Source organism: Hypoxylon fragiforme, assembly GCF_022984875.1.
Source record: "Hypoxylon fragiforme strain CBS 206.31 chromosome Unknown GGS25scaffold_2, whole genome shotgun sequence".
Lineage (NCBI taxonomy): Eukaryota > Fungi > Ascomycota > Sordariomycetes > Xylariales > Hypoxylaceae > Hypoxylon > Hypoxylon fragiforme.
In genome coordinates, this window is record NW_026054757.1 from 4,288,604 (window position 1) to 4,303,014 (window position 14,411).

At 48.1% G+C, this 14,411-nt stretch overlaps 6 protein-coding genes across 6 annotated transcripts; 3 read left to right on the plus strand and 3 right to left on the minus strand.

Moving 5' to 3' along the window:
* Positions 1–15: 15 nt before the first annotated feature.
* Positions 16–999, minus strand: GGS25DRAFT_518861 (uncharacterized protein; the record flags this gene model as incomplete). Its single annotated transcript, XM_049263606.1, has 4 exons — positions 16–214; positions 281–432; positions 499–798; positions 994–999. The coding sequence occupies 4 exons, from the start codon at positions 997–999 to the stop codon at positions 16–18; spliced, it is 657 nt and encodes a 218-aa protein (XP_049120746.1).
* Positions 1,000–1,619: 620 nt separating this feature from the next.
* Positions 1,620–2,845, plus strand: GGS25DRAFT_529569 (ribosomal protein L15; the record flags this gene model as incomplete). Its single annotated transcript, XM_049265298.1, has 2 exons — positions 1,620–1,939; positions 2,000–2,845. 2 exons carry the CDS (start codon positions 1,620–1,622, stop codon positions 2,583–2,585), a joined length of 906 nt encoding a protein of 301 aa, XP_049120747.1. The 3' UTR covers positions 2,586–2,845.
* A 541-nt stretch (positions 2,846–3,386) lies between these two features.
* On the plus strand, positions 3,387–6,036 carry GGS25DRAFT_513162 (uncharacterized protein; the record flags this gene model as incomplete). Its single annotated transcript, XM_049262854.1, has 4 exons — positions 3,387–3,888; positions 4,220–5,115; positions 5,170–5,763; positions 5,827–6,036. The coding sequence occupies 4 exons, from the start codon at positions 3,387–3,389 to the stop codon at positions 6,034–6,036; spliced, it is 2,202 nt and encodes a 733-aa protein (XP_049120748.1).
* Positions 6,037–6,866: 830 nt separating this feature from the next.
* Positions 6,867–9,222, plus strand: GGS25DRAFT_478835 (DUF298-domain-containing protein). The gene is made up of 5 exons (XM_049259976.1): positions 6,867–7,460; positions 7,613–7,656; positions 7,779–7,858; positions 7,927–8,104; positions 8,178–9,222. Exons 1-5 carry the CDS (start codon positions 7,377–7,379, stop codon positions 8,602–8,604), a joined length of 813 nt encoding a protein of 270 aa, XP_049120749.1. The 5' UTR covers positions 6,867–7,376; the 3' UTR covers positions 8,605–9,222.
* Positions 9,223–9,949: 727 nt separating this feature from the next.
* On the minus strand, positions 9,950–10,566 carry GGS25DRAFT_518865 (ribosomal protein S6; the record flags this gene model as incomplete). Its single annotated transcript, XM_049263607.1, has 3 exons — positions 9,950–10,235; positions 10,423–10,454; positions 10,543–10,566. 3 exons carry the CDS (start codon positions 10,564–10,566, stop codon positions 9,950–9,952), a joined length of 342 nt encoding a protein of 113 aa, XP_049120750.1.
* An 860-nt stretch (positions 10,567–11,426) lies between these two features.
* GGS25DRAFT_518866 (uncharacterized protein) lies at positions 11,427–12,475 on the minus strand (the record flags this gene model as incomplete). Its single annotated transcript, XM_049263608.1, has 3 exons — positions 11,427–11,673; positions 11,937–12,313; positions 12,377–12,475. The coding sequence occupies 3 exons, from the start codon at positions 12,473–12,475 to the stop codon at positions 11,427–11,429; spliced, it is 723 nt and encodes a 240-aa protein (XP_049120751.1).
* Positions 12,476–14,411: the final 1,936 nt, after the last annotated feature.

Consider the following 14,411-nt stretch of genomic DNA (forward strand, 5'->3'; position numbering starts at 1 on the left):
ATACCTACTAGGCACCTAAAGAACGTATCTAAAGCCCTTCTTGTCCAATTCAGTAACATCCTGCATGCCTCGCTCAATCGCTTCTTTCTCTCGCTCTGCCGATAACCCCGAGCCATATACAGCAGCTTCCCGGTCCCGTTTCCTATTTACAGACCACATATATAGGTACAGTACGATAACCATCAACGTCTCGACTGAGTACCCGATGAGAATGCTATATTGAGTGCTTAGTGTCAGCCTTCGGGCTCTGGAATATCACCACATTAGGTATACAACTCACGCGATGTAGGCCGAGGTATAGAACGGTGCCTCCGTCTCGATGAAGGTCTGCGGCCCTATAATATTCCCAATGTAACACCCCACGTAGACAAAAGCGCCCGTGAGCTGCTTCTTCGTGTACCCGGCCACGTTGCCGCTCACGATTGACATAAACTATATGTTTCCGTTAAAAACACTTGCTACCTAGGTGTTAATTAGTAGGTAGATTAAATGCCATACGCTATAATGGGCCGCGCTCGGTATCTGCGCGCCGATAGACATGACGAACAGGATCCACGTCTTAGGATCTCGGAGACACTGCCACATCTGATAGGCCTTAAAGTGGTGGTTCTTTACGCCCTGTCTGTTTGTAGCCACCCGCTCCACGGCAACGATCCTCTCCCTCTCGTTGAGGAACCGCGCGGTGGAGGGGAGGTCCGGCATGAAGGCTAGGAAGAGGATGCCCCAGGCTAGGCTTATTGCACCGAATATTAGGAAGATGTATATCCATGCTGGCTGGCTAGATGTAATGTGACCGATCTGTTACATGTTAATATTAAAAGCACTCATATTGAACGTTTGAGAAGAGGGTTTATTCTAGGTCATCCCCCCCTTTCCTTTGGGGGTAGGGTATCCATCATGAAAGGAGATACGGAAGGTGACATAACAACGTACTGGGCGCCCATATGTTAGAAAATGCAGTTTTCCTCCAGGAATAAACGGGACAGTACTAACCAGCATAACCCAGAAGCCCGCCAAAAACGCTTCCCACCCCAAACATACTACAGTAGGCCGTCAGCCGCATGGGCTGTTCGCTCAGGCGTCACCACATCGAAATAATGAGGACGAAGCCGGGGTCTGGTCGATTTTCCGCCGCACCTAGCGTGCTTCCTAGGGGTCCAGGGCTGTGGTATATTGTCTCTAGTAGAGCGTATAGCAGATATGAAGGATAATAGGTACACACACCGTACTTCGTATGAGAGGAACGGATCTCTCAAGATGACAGTCCTACCCTCAGATCGAGTCTCCATTATGCTTTATTGTGGTGTTTCGTATCGGTATGCACATAAAGAATAAAGAACAAAGATACTAACCTCCAGGGCTGTTCTTTAATGCATATTATAGTGGACTTGCCCCCCCACAATGCACTACAAAACCAACTACAGTAGTACAGTCAGCACAAGCTTGCGGGTAACCGCTAACCAGGAGGTACTACTAGTACCTAGTAGTACATACCCCACCAGACACCCAACGCTCGGACCACTTCAATCCAAACCCAAAAAGATTCATCAATTGTGAAATAAATTCTTGTATGCAAAAACGTCCAATTTTATCCTTCAACATCGTCGCAAACTCCAGCCATGCCCCCGCGAATACCCTCCCGGCTGACAGCTCAATGCTGCAGGGCTCCAACTGAGCAGTCCAGCTCCTTATCGCTTGTGGGCTTATTCAGCGCTCTTTCCATCCAAACCCGAAGCGCATCCATCCTCGCCAGCTTGTCTGACAACCCCGGCGCCTACCAAAAACGAATTCGTGTCGGGCGAGGTGCGTCTGCAGGCAAGGGCAAGACGTCTGGAAGAGGTCACAAGGGTCAGAAGCAGCATGGACATGTACATCCGTGGTTCCAAGGTGGTCAGACACCTTTGGTCGTCCAGAGGGGAAAACTTGGATTCGAGAACTTGTACGGCCTAATGCCCATCGGTTTTTCATAATTGCACTTCCAAGCTAATTATCTGAATAGTCGCGCACCCATACTGTCCGAAGTCAACCTCGACAAGCTCCAGGAGTGGATTGATCACGGCCGCATCGACCCTACAGCAAAGATCACACCAAAGGAGCTGATACAATCCAATCTCGTGGGATCGATCAAGGACGGGATTAAGCTACTGGGAAGAGGAGGCGACACATTGAAGCAACCGATTGACATTACCGTCTCCCGCGCTTCATCCTCGGCGATCGATGCAGTGGAGAAAGCGGGCGGGAAGATCATGACCCGATACTACACGAAGCAGTCCATAACGCGGCTAGTGAACAACCGGAGTTTCCACACCGACAAGCCTTTGCCAACTGGGCCAGAGCACGTCGAGCCGGTTTTGGAGGAGATCCGCAAGAAAGGGTTCTCCTACAGACTACCGGACCCGACGTCGCGTTGGGATATGGAATACTATCGTGACCCCGCACACCGAGGCTATCTCAGTCACACATTAAAACCTGGCGAGTCTCCCAGTTTGTTCTTCAGGGTGCCACCGTCACAGATCCACAAGCGGGTGGGCAAGAAGGTGAAGGGGGCCAAGAAGGAAGAGACGAAGCTTTGGGAGAAGCTGTAGGGGTAGCTATAGGAGTAGCTGTACATATACATGGCCTCCGAGAAGTGTACCATGTCTATACCATTATTTAAATATCAAGACGTATGCCTACCTATTCGAATGATGAGTGTTGGCTTGGCACTATCCTTTCTATGGCGATCGAACTGATTCAACTTGGAAGGTTACGTAGTATGTATGTGGTTTACAGTGATAAAAGCACCTTGAATGTATGATCATACATGTAACTATGTACAATTGTACCTAGTAAATTTATGTAGGTGTTAGGTATTAGGTACCTTAGGTACTTGTGCTTATCCAGCTCCGCACTTCCTAGCGCCGATCCATTCAAAGTCCTGTCCCACCTTGTCCCACCTATGCTTCCCTGATGTTTCAGCACCTAGGGTAGGCGCATGCATTCGAAGCTGTTTAGCTGTTTAGCTGTTTAGCTGTTTAGGCCATTGATGGGAAAGCACGGCTATGGATTGATTATGTAGGGTCACTGGTGTAAGACTTCCTATTCGTGACCTTCTTGGTAGCTCACAAGTCAGAACCATAAACTTAAAAAATACTTTTGCAGTTGACTTTTCTTCCTCCCCAAGCTTCTTAACAACTCTTTGTGATTTTGAATTCCTATGTGCGACTCCATCCACTTGTAATTGTATCCTCAATTGTCGTATGGTTCATTTGGCCTAACTTCGCTATTACGAAATATATTACGACAACCTCGTAACTCATCCGAGGTCGTCCATCATTCTTCGATTTTTACCACTTTCTAATTCACCACTGCGGCAAGGCCTCTTGTCTACTGTCTAAACTATCGTCATGTCTCTTTTTGGCACATCCCCTCCAAACGAGCCGGCTTCCGAAAATCCAAGTGTCGCGCGATCTCGAAATTCGCTATTTGATGACGATGGACCTATGACTCGGTCGACCTCGGATACGCTATTTAACGACGACGAGTTCGGAGACAGTGGAAGAGCTTCACCCTGGGATCTACCGACACCGAGAAAACAACAGTCGCGTGCCGATCTCATTCGGAGGTTGCTAGACGGTGTCGAGGTGCCGGGTAGCTACATCGAGGCGTTTGATAACGCTGCGCAAGAAGATGGAGATAGTGGCAAAGTTACGTCTGCAGGCGTCGCTAAGACACTTGCTGCTGCCAGGCTAGGTGCCGACGACCAGGCGCAAATAATGGGAATACTGGCACCCGGGGGCAGCCTTGATCCCATTGGTCGCAACGAATTCAATGTGTTACTCGCTCTTATCGGCCTTGCGCAGGGTGGTGAATCAGTAAGCTTGGACGGAGTTGACGAACGAAGACGGAGTAAGTCAAGTTAATACCTCTCTCGTACTTTGAAATTTTGTTATTTTGAAATTGGTTCCCTTTTTAAACCGACTGGACATTTTTTGTTTATTTTCACCCCTTCATTTATTGCCGTACGTACTGGACGAATGGCATTGGTTGTCCAATGGGCTCTCTGGACTGGTTCGGCTTATCGTAGCTCGTTGCTGCGCTGCCCTGTGCATCATCTTGCGGGGACATTTACGTTATTCGCCGAGAAATTACTACTATCACTCCTCCTACATACTAATTAACATAACATCCATGGATATCTAATAAAACACATGACAACTAACAAACTACCTCATCGCAGACTTGCCACATACTAAATTATCATTGCCCGTCAAGAAGTCTATCATTCCCAATACTGCAGAACTTGCTGCAAAACCACCCCAACAACCAGAACCTCAACTCGCGCCATTTACCTCGCAATCACGACCTAGAAACGCATCCATGGATGGTCCTGAAGACGATCCTTGGAGCTCTTCCGACCTCCATAGGAATCACAATCACGCCGAGTCGCCCAAAGCTAACGGTACCAAACATGCCATCAGCCCGACCGTAAATGGCAATGGATACGGGGTTTCTCCTGCTCCCGATATGCACTCTCGTACGACCTCAAACTTTACTACCTCCGCCCCAGCATCAGTCGATGGCCCAGCCTCTCAACCTAGTGGCTCCGTTTCTTCGCACCCTGGCGGATGGGGATATTTTGATGGAAATAATGCAGGAGGTTTCGGCGAGGGGCCTGCCCATAACCCGGCGAGCCCCTTTGGCAACGCGGGTAACGGAGATGGTCGCGACCCGGGTGCGAACCCAAATCTGGGCCACTCCCGGACCATTAGTGGTGGTCGGATTGGCAGCGCAGTGGAGGAAAATATCGTGGTCACGTTAATGCCGGAGAAGGAAGGCGTGTTTCTCTTTCAACACCACAATTACGAGGTTGCAAGCTCGCGCCGAGGGAGCAAAGTCATCCGGAGATACAGCGATTTTGTTTGGTTACTCGACTGCCTGCATAAGAGGTACCCTTTCCGATCGCTACCTCTGCTACCACCCAAGCGAGTTGCTGTCAATGGCAACCACCTCTCCAACGACGGCGCTTTCATCGAGAAACGTAGACGTGGTCTGGCTAGATTTTTAAACACCTTGATCCGACATCCCATCCTTGGCCAGGAACAGCTAGTGATAATGTTTCTCACTGTTCCGACGGTATGTGCTTAAAGATGCTTACGTTATTATTATTCAACGCTGACATTATTATAGGAACTTGCGGTATGGCGCAAACAAGCCGCGATCTCCGTAGTGGACGAGTTTACAGGACGGCCACTTCCACCTGGTCTAGAAGAATCCCTCCCGCCCACACTTGAGGGGCTTTTTGAGCGCACAAGACAGGGAGTTAAACGATCCGCTGATCTATATATTTCGACCTGTAACATCATGGACCGCCTTGCCAAGCGGACCGAAGGTGTAGCAGCTGATCATGGGCGTATGGCTATGTCGCTTACGTCACTCACGGAAACGAGCGCGGATACATACGCAACCGACACGAACGATGTACCTCTCCTGAACGACGGCCTAGTCGCCATGAGCAAGCATTTGCAAACGACGCAGAGCTTATTAGAAGATGAGAGCAAGGCGTGGGATGCAGGGGTATTGGAGGACCTAAAGAGACAACGGGATGCACTTGTTAGCATTAGAGATTTGTTTGAGCGGAGAGAGAGACTGGACAAGGACAACATCCCGTACTTGGAACGGAGGATCCAGAATAACGAAACGAAGCTTGCCGGCCTACGAGCTAAGGCAGATGGGTTGATCCGGCCAGGAGAGATTGAGAAAGTTGTTGAGGCTATCATCAAGGTTCGTGCTCTTAAACCCTTACAAATCTCAAGTTGATGACACTGATTCTAACATGTGTGACAGGACAAGGAGGCGATTGTTAATCAGCACAATCGGTCTATTTTCGTCAAGGAATGTCTCCGCGACGAGCTGATTTATTTTCAGCAAACGCAGTTCCACGTGAGCCGGTGGAATCAGGACTGGGCACAGGAGCGTGTCAAGTACTCGGAGATGCTAGCCGACAACTGGCGCCGGCTGCTAGACCAACTTGAGGGCATGCCGCTCGGCGACTAGGGTTCTCAGCAAGCATCGAAGATGGCCAAGCCTATTATTCTAGAGCTAAATGTGCGAAATGTTGAGCCAGATGAAGAGACGGGGGGATGGCTGGTGGTGGAAGACGAGTCATTGCATCCTGGGGTTTGAAATGCACGTGTGGTTGTCCCCTGAACCTTTTCACGATTTTGGAGGGATGTGGTAGAGTGTATTCAACTCCTGGAGTTGGCGAGATCGCATATTGTATTCCTTCTTTTATATTCCAAGTTTTTTTACAAGGGGAGGAGCATAATCCTGAGAAGGGGGGACGCGGCTGTCACGATACCCTTCTTTCGTTTCCGTAAACACGATTATTGGTAATTTCTTTTTGTGGCAGTAGAGCTGTCAAGTAGGGAGGTAGGGAGGTAGGTAGGTAGGCATTGCTATGAGTAGGAGGAGGAGGAGGAATTAAAAAGGAAGAGGAAGAGAAAGGGAGACTGTCGGTGAGGTTGGGAATAGAGGAAGCAATCACCTATTTCCAAGTTGAATTAATGGCATATGAGGTACTAATCCACTAACATACGTTACTACTTAGTTGGAATTACATGATCAGGTGCTGAGGTGTGTTGCCGCAGTGTTGCGAGTCTTGTGAGTTGGTGAGTATCAATGTATTTAACATACATAGTAGGTGCCGGTGGTGCCCAAAGTTCAAAGTGGCTTCCTTGAACTTAGTATTCACCACTTAGAATGGCTTGATAGGCATGTGCATGGCACTGCATGCATATAGGAAGGTGCAGTGTATGTAAAAGTTAGCCCCACCATAAATAATCATTGTCATCTAACGCAACCAACGCAATTTCATCTTTTTAATTGTTCCTTCTACGAAGTACATACTACTAGTAGTATTACCTATACACTTCATACAGGTATATGAGTTGGTAATCATTTCTTTCGAACCCAAACATTTACCTTGGCCGCTTTACTTCCTTCTGATGTAAAAGAAAGCAACAATTAAACAATCCATTTTCCTTTTTGTCCAAATACCACACATAACATTCTCTAACTCGTTGACCGATTTATCGCCCTTTGCGCCCCTCTCGGCGTTATCACCCCGCCTCTACAACTCACCATTCAACATTCAGCCCACCAACCCACCAGTCCACCAGTCCACCCCGAGCCGAAATCACTAGACCCGAAAGTCTTCGCATTGCACCGCGCGAATACATATCAAACCTACGGCCCATAGAGATACTACTGGATTACGCAAATAGCTTCAGCCCACCCACCTCCGAGAGGACTCAAGCTCTAGGTCTTGGAGAGAGACTGGAGCCCGTTGACCCCTTAGGTATCATCACCAACCGATCAGACCTATAATATCCAGTATGCCGCCGCTATCTACCGCTCATAAGGCGGCAGTTACTAGCTTCGTCTCTATTACAGGATCAAATGATAGGATTGCTCAGAGGGTATGTCTTACTCTCGTTGTGATAGCCATCTCCCACGCCCTCTACCCTCAGCCCTCAACGATACGCACTAAGGATCACATGTCTACCCTGATCGAATACACCGTGCACAGAATGTCATCAAGAAGCGATTTCGTTCTAACAAAAGTCTACAGTATTTGAAGAACACCGGATATAGATTAAACGAAGCCATCGATGTGTAAGTAGGCCTACTCTTACGAGCCTCACATCCTATTACTTTACGCACTTCGCATCTATAAGCTCCACTTACATGCCCTTTGTCTGCTCCCTCGAATCTGTGTAGCTAATAACTATATTTAGATACTTCCAGACGAATAGCAATACTTCGGCGAACACAATCAGAGACACCCAATTAGCGAAACTATTCGATAGCCTTCGCAGTACGTGAGCCCAGCCACAGCCTCTGACGGGGTTCTTTATATTAATATGATATTAATATGATAAGCAGATGCTCAGGAGGATCCCCCAGACGCACTCGGCGCGGACTCATCCATGTTATATTTACAGTCTATCGGTGTTGATCTTGAGGGAGCATCGCTGTTCCTTGCTATGGAACTTGTGCAAGCTCCTACCATAGGCGAAATAACTAGGGAGGGTTTTGTCAAGGGCTGGAAAAATGCAGGAGTGTAGGTGTTCTAATTTGCATTTGCACGCCTAGTAAGGGTATAATCGTGGGTGTTGCAAGCTGACAAGCAACAGGGTGGAGCCTCGAATCGACGCGCAAAGAAACCACTTCAAGCAACTTACCAACGAATTGTCAAGCAATCCGAGTCTATTCCGAAAGGTCTACCGCTATGCCTTTGTGGTCGGGAGAGAAGGAGATCAGCGAGCCCTATCTCTAGACAATGCAATCCTTTACTGGGAAATGTTATTCAAGAAACCAGGTCAGGTCTGGGTCGGCAGCACGGGACGTATCGACTGGTTATCCGAGTGGATTGCCTTCTTGCGAGAGAAGTGGACTCGTTCAGTCAGTCGCGACATGTGGAATCAGACACTAGAATTCGCATTCAAGAGCATAGAAGACGAGACTTTAGGATTTTGGAGTCAGGACGGAGCATGGCCAGGAGTCATCGACGACTTTGTCGCGTGGTATAAGCACAAGTCAGAAATGGACGTCGACGCTTAGCAAGCTAGGCCTCGGTCGCCCTCGCCCTCGCCTAATGCTAAAAGAAGTCGCATTAGCGTAACATCTTTAATGAAGGGATTAGGAGAGAAATAAAGGGGTATATTTCGCTGAACTTCTCAAAACTTGCAGAGATTCGGGAGATGCAGTGCGAAACGGGACGGCTAATAGCTTCCAACGGAAAGATGATGATTGCGGCCACTGCGCTGCCGCCGTCGCTAGCAAAAGAAGCAAAATAACGATGTGACGTTACAATGACTTTGACTCCAAACGTCTATAAACTTGAACTGAACTGCCTGGTCTACAGATATCACAGAAGAGAATGGAGATGAAAGAGGAAACAGGCAGGGAATACAGATAGGCAGAAAGAAAGAAAGAAAGGGGTTCCGTTACTAAAGGTATTTGCATAATTAAGATACCTCGTTCTTTTAAATCAAGTGTTTCCAGCTGGATAATATTTTAAGGCTTTGAATGCGTGTTTACGTGGATCAGTATGTATGGTGATTTGTGGTGTGCAGGCCGTGAGATATCTAACTATGTAACTACCTACACGATAAAAGTTATCCGGACGCAAATGACATGAGTCGAAGGAGAGATGTTGACATAGTAAGTACTGTTAGAACTTGGAAGACATATGTAATCCTACCTACATACCGAGGTGTGCATAAGGTATGTATGTATGTACATAGGTAGGCACCGTACGTGTTGGTTTGGTGCATGTATGTGATGTTATTCTTGTTCTTGTTCATATGCTGTGATGTGATGATGTTATATTTAGATGTACAGATCAGCTACCTAACCTACTTACTTCTTTATGTAGGTCAGACTACTCGGTATTGATAGTTTATATATGTCTGTCTGTCTAGGTTAGGTATTTCCACCCCCCCTCCCCCCTTTTTTTTTCTTCTTTCCCCTTTTTCCCCCTTTTCATGCACCGATTTTATAGTGAATTTTTTTTTTTCCTTCCTTCACCACTGCTGTTTGAAGTACCTAAGTGAAGAGGGGTGAAAAATTGCGAAGATAAAGGGGAGGAGGGGGGTAGGTTAGTGGTTGGGATAAGGGAGGGGGGGGGCCATTCTTCCTTCTTTCATATTGTTCTCCCTCCCCCCCTTTTTTTTTCTTTCATGGAAGAAGCAGGGACTTATATATATATACACCTCCTCCTCCTCCTTTTCCTTGCCAGCATAATCAATCCGAGACGAAGAAGGAAGTGCCATATCGTAGCCGTCGTCGTCATCGCTTGTGGCAAGCGTAAGATGCTCCTCGCGTACCCATACCAAGTACATGAGTAGATCGGCGTACCCAATATCCCCTCCCCCCTTTCCCTTACCCACTCTTCCCCCCACCCCTAACCCGTCCAGGAAGGGCTCCCAAACCTCGAGCTCGTCGTGAGCTTCCCGTCCCCCAACTTGACCGCCGCGTGCCGAATCATGCGGGGGTCGAGCGCCAGCATGTTGCGCACGGCCTGCTGCGTCTGCACGCTGGAGTCGAAGCGCATGGCGAAGTAGTGGCCCGTGTGGTGGCGCATCTGGTGCACGCTTACTGCTCTCGGTAGCAAAAAGACGCCCCAGTTGTCGACGCCGCGGATCACGCCGCGCTGTTGGAGGACGAGTTGGCCGGCTGTTAGGACGATTCTGTTTTTTTTTTTGCTGTTAGTTAGTTGCTTAGTCGGGGTAAGTAGGGAGGAGGGAAGAGGGAAGGTGAGTTGCTTGGTCTGGGTTTATTTGTAGGGGAGGATAGGTGGGTAGCTTGGTTGGTAGGAGGTATTATTGGAATCTCGCAGTCGCTGATATTGCGGATGAGGTAGAGGTAAGGGCATACTCTTTCACCTCGGCCAAGTTGCCGGGTCGAACCTATTTCCTGGTTGTTAGTTTACACAATTCGCTTCCCCATATCATGAAATAGAAGAAGCTCGAGTGGGAGCTGAGGGAAGAAACTCACGATTCCGATCAATTCGTACAGCATCTTGATCTTATGTGAACGGAGCTCCTTCGCTCACATGGAGCGCAGGCTAAAAGCAAATACGGGTGTTGGTATGTAATCGAGTGTTTGTCAATTGAATCGCCCAGTTCCCCCTGTAGACGGACGAATCGATTTATCTCGGGTTGGCCTTTGATTTCGAGGGTAGAATTGGAAGGGGGATGAGGTATCGCAATTTGATCGTCTGGATATTTTGGAATTTGACGGCAGAGAAATGCGATTCGCGATAAATCGATAGTTATCGGGGGGGAATTTAGTGGGGGTCGGAATAACGTCGGTGATCTTTTTATTACTAAGTCATTGTTCCACCTAAGCCTATGTACCTAGTACTTGGTACTAGGTACCAACGTCATCATCTCTACAGTGTCTACAGCCTCTACACATTTCATAGTATAAGAATATACTCTTAGACAATTCAAATCTACAAGTGTTTTGAGCATACAACTTTATTCAACTTGTGTATCCCTCTAAAGTCACTGAGAACCCTCGCTGTCTGTGATATCCGATATCTCCCTCGTCTCTTATAGGAATAATGTCGTTCGTGGTCTAGAAACACCGGATCTCTCGGAGTGGCAGGTCTAACATAATCCTTTCGTGAGTCTACGGTATGCCTTTGAGATACACCAGTCGACCTCATTGTGATCACCTTCCCAACCACAGCCAAGAATATCATTACCAATGATACCGACACTATACCTGTAGTATGTGTCCTATTTCTTGCTTGGTCACATGAAATTGACCATGATATTTTCGAGCTTGCCAATATCCTCGATGGCGCATCGTCGATTCTTGGGACCATTCATCAAGCTCCAGTTAGCGGGTGTGAATGGCCCGTCCTCATTCTCTCACTTTCCAGATTTTTCGGAGGCAAGCAGTCTGTCCCTCCACACTTTCTGACAGTCCTGGACGTGGGTAAGGTACTCACTGAGGTCGATCTTCTCAGATCGTCGTGTTGTCAGGGGTCGGAGCTCCGTGTCTAGTCGGTTGTAAATCTGTGCCAGGTGTTGCATCGGAGGGTCCATGCGACAGGAGCGGTGGGAGTGGCAGTATCGGACCAGTTCCATGGCCCATGACTCCAGCGAGGTGCCTTTTCTTGTCTGGTGTTAGCTGTATTTGTATTATGAGTTTGGATATAATTCAGAGACATTGATCTCTGCTGGGTTTTAAAATTTGTCAATACTAGGATAAAGTCCATCGTGATCTGATAATATGTCCACGGTGTGGTAAGGATTGACTGCATCGAGATCATTCGATCTTCTCAGACAGTAACCCTGGGTAGCCCGGCGTTATCGAGCGTCCTTTCCAATCTCTCGGAGTTCTTTCACCCCCTGCGCCTCTTCCATCGCCTGCTTAACCTCTCGGAGGGGTGGATGGGTGGCTTGAAGTTGGTCCCTTGCCTCACGCAAGTCGGCCTCGGCTTTGCGGATACGGTCAAGCAGGCGCTCTTATCTGACCTGGTACTGTTCCATCTGCTCTCTTTCTTGTTCAAACTGTTTTCTGTGTATGGGTAGTGCCTGACGATCATTAATGTGACAGGCCACAGTCCATCGTATGAGGAAGCCAAGTAGGTTGATGGTATCTTGGCATGGCGAGGCGACGATGAGAAAGTCAAGGGGGGCACAACTTCTTTTTCCGGAGATGGAACAACACTGGCCACGGGAAAAGTGCCCGACACGACTAGCTGCGGTTGCTCAATGGCTACACTCTGAGCTGTCTGAGTGCCTGCTTCCACCTTCGTGGGAGGCGTCAGGCAACGAGCAAGCCACTGTCATTTCGACATGACAGTGTCGCAAACGCTAACACCGAGACCAATGCAATAATGGCAAAGGCGAGGGAATAGGCGAAGCGCTGCGATAGCCGTGTGAGTAATTGTTGGGGTGGCCAGCGTGACCATCTCGGCGAGAGTCAGAAAGAAGAAGGCCAAAACCAAAGCTGCGTGGATGGACTCGCAAAAGGCTCGAGTCAAGTTTAGGTTCGGTGCCCAAACTCCTCTCTTCACCTATACATCCTCTGTTGCACCATAGACAAGGTATTACTTAGCCCCAATGATATCGGTAGGAAATACGTGGCGAAGTCCTTTTGACACGCTGGGTACTGAGATGGGCTTTGTGCTGGAAGATAATGGGTCAGATCTGGACGGACCCAGCCCTGGTAAATAGCCTCGCCGAGGACACCAAATGTCCGCGGTGAGTGAGAAAGGTTGTTGTATTAAGGAAGAATAAGTATAGGAACAAGACACAATGGATCGCCAACGAAGGCTTGGGTATTGGATTGTCCCGTGGAAGCAAGACGTCCATTCTGATCAATAGGCGAGCTTCAATGTACAGAGACAGAGATACTACCTTTCATTCAATCCTGCATGGTAGCAGAGCCACCTGGGGAGATCTGATAGTTCATCGACAGCAGGCTTCGCAGCTTGGAAGGATGGGGGACTCCGGACATGATGTTTCAGCCGTCTTTCTCTTGGACGGTATGAATATGATGCCTTTCAGATGGCTGTAGGTTTTGCGCCCACATCAGCTAGGAAGATTTGCCTGGCCATTCAGATGACAACTTCGATGTGGGGTATCTTCGGCCTCTTGTTCCTAAGATTTCGTGTCGAGGTATTGGTGGGATATACTGCTGTCTTTGATTAACCCTCGCCACTTCTGCAGTCATTCATAGCAAGGATGACGGTAGAATAGTAACTTGATTTGGAATCAATCCGCCTCAACGAGGGTTTGCATAGGGTAATAACAGAATAACCCCATGTGCGTAGAGCGTGCCCGTAGAGAAATCATACCTGTTGATAATATGTGTGATGATTTGCCCTCTGGTGGGTGACTGTGGACGGAAGCGTAAACCTGTTCAAACTGGTACTGCTCTTGACGAGTATGATAAATTGGCATAGGCCTTTCGATAGATGCCTAGGTAAGAGAATGTGACTTCAGGGCTGGGGAAAGATACTAGATAGAAGCAGAAAAGGCGTGGGCATGTTGATTTGTGGATATATATGCCTTAGGTACCCTAGGCGGGCACCTAATGCCCGAAGCCATTTTTATGGCTTGCGAGAAGGAAAAAGAGCAAAAGCTCGGTAGAAAGGAAGTCCTACCTACCCTACCTAAGACAGGTATTTACCTAAGTGTAAGCAGTAGTCTAGGTACCCTAGGTAGAAATTATGCGAGAGGATATTCCCTCCAGGTCGAGGAGCATCCGCTTTGGCCCGAAGTGGTGTTTGTTGTCATGAGTTGCCCTGCGCAGCTCCTACACGCAGGAAGAGGGCATCACCAGTCGTCTTGCACCAGTGTCGGTTACATGGCAGAGTAGCCCGTCTCGGAGCTCGTGTCTGTACCAGCCTGGGATTAGACTCGAAAAAAATATATACATATAATATGGTGATTTGAGGCTGAAGAGTGATAGATTATGGAATTGGGCACGCCTCAAGTCTTCTCTTCTCTAAGATACATATCTGTTTTAGATATCTAATGAGAAGGCGCTATGAAGAAAAGTAGTAGGGGCGTTTGTAGACTGTAGGAGTAGGTACTAGGTAGTTACTTCGTCCCACGTGTTTCACGACGGTTCAGATGAATGTTTAATGTTAAACCTGAACTCTATGTGAACTGTATGTGCCTGGGGTATTGGGGTATGTAACGGTGCGATATCGAGGCCATTGGAAGGTATGTATATACGTACTGTAACCTACATAACTCCCTACATATAGTTATACACCGTTACTTGAATATCCATCTAAACCGTGTCGTACACCTACATGCATACGTCGTGCATGCAAGCCCGCTTCCTGCCGTCTTGGCTTGCTTCTATCCCGAAAAAATAATAAAAAGTTCAAGTTG

Coding starts and splice junctions, on each gene's coding strand:
- GGS25DRAFT_478835 (XM_049259976.1), top strand. CDS start 7,377: ATGCCGCCGCTATCTACCGCTCATAAGGCGGCAGTTACTAGCTTCGTC. Junction 7,461..7,612: donor ATGATAGGATTGCTCAGAGG/GTATGTCTTACT, acceptor AAAAGTCTACAG/TATTTGAAGAACACCGGATA. Junction 7,859..7,926: donor ACTATTCGATAGCCTTCGCA/GTACGTGAGCCC, acceptor TATGATAAGCAG/ATGCTCAGGAGGATCCCCCA.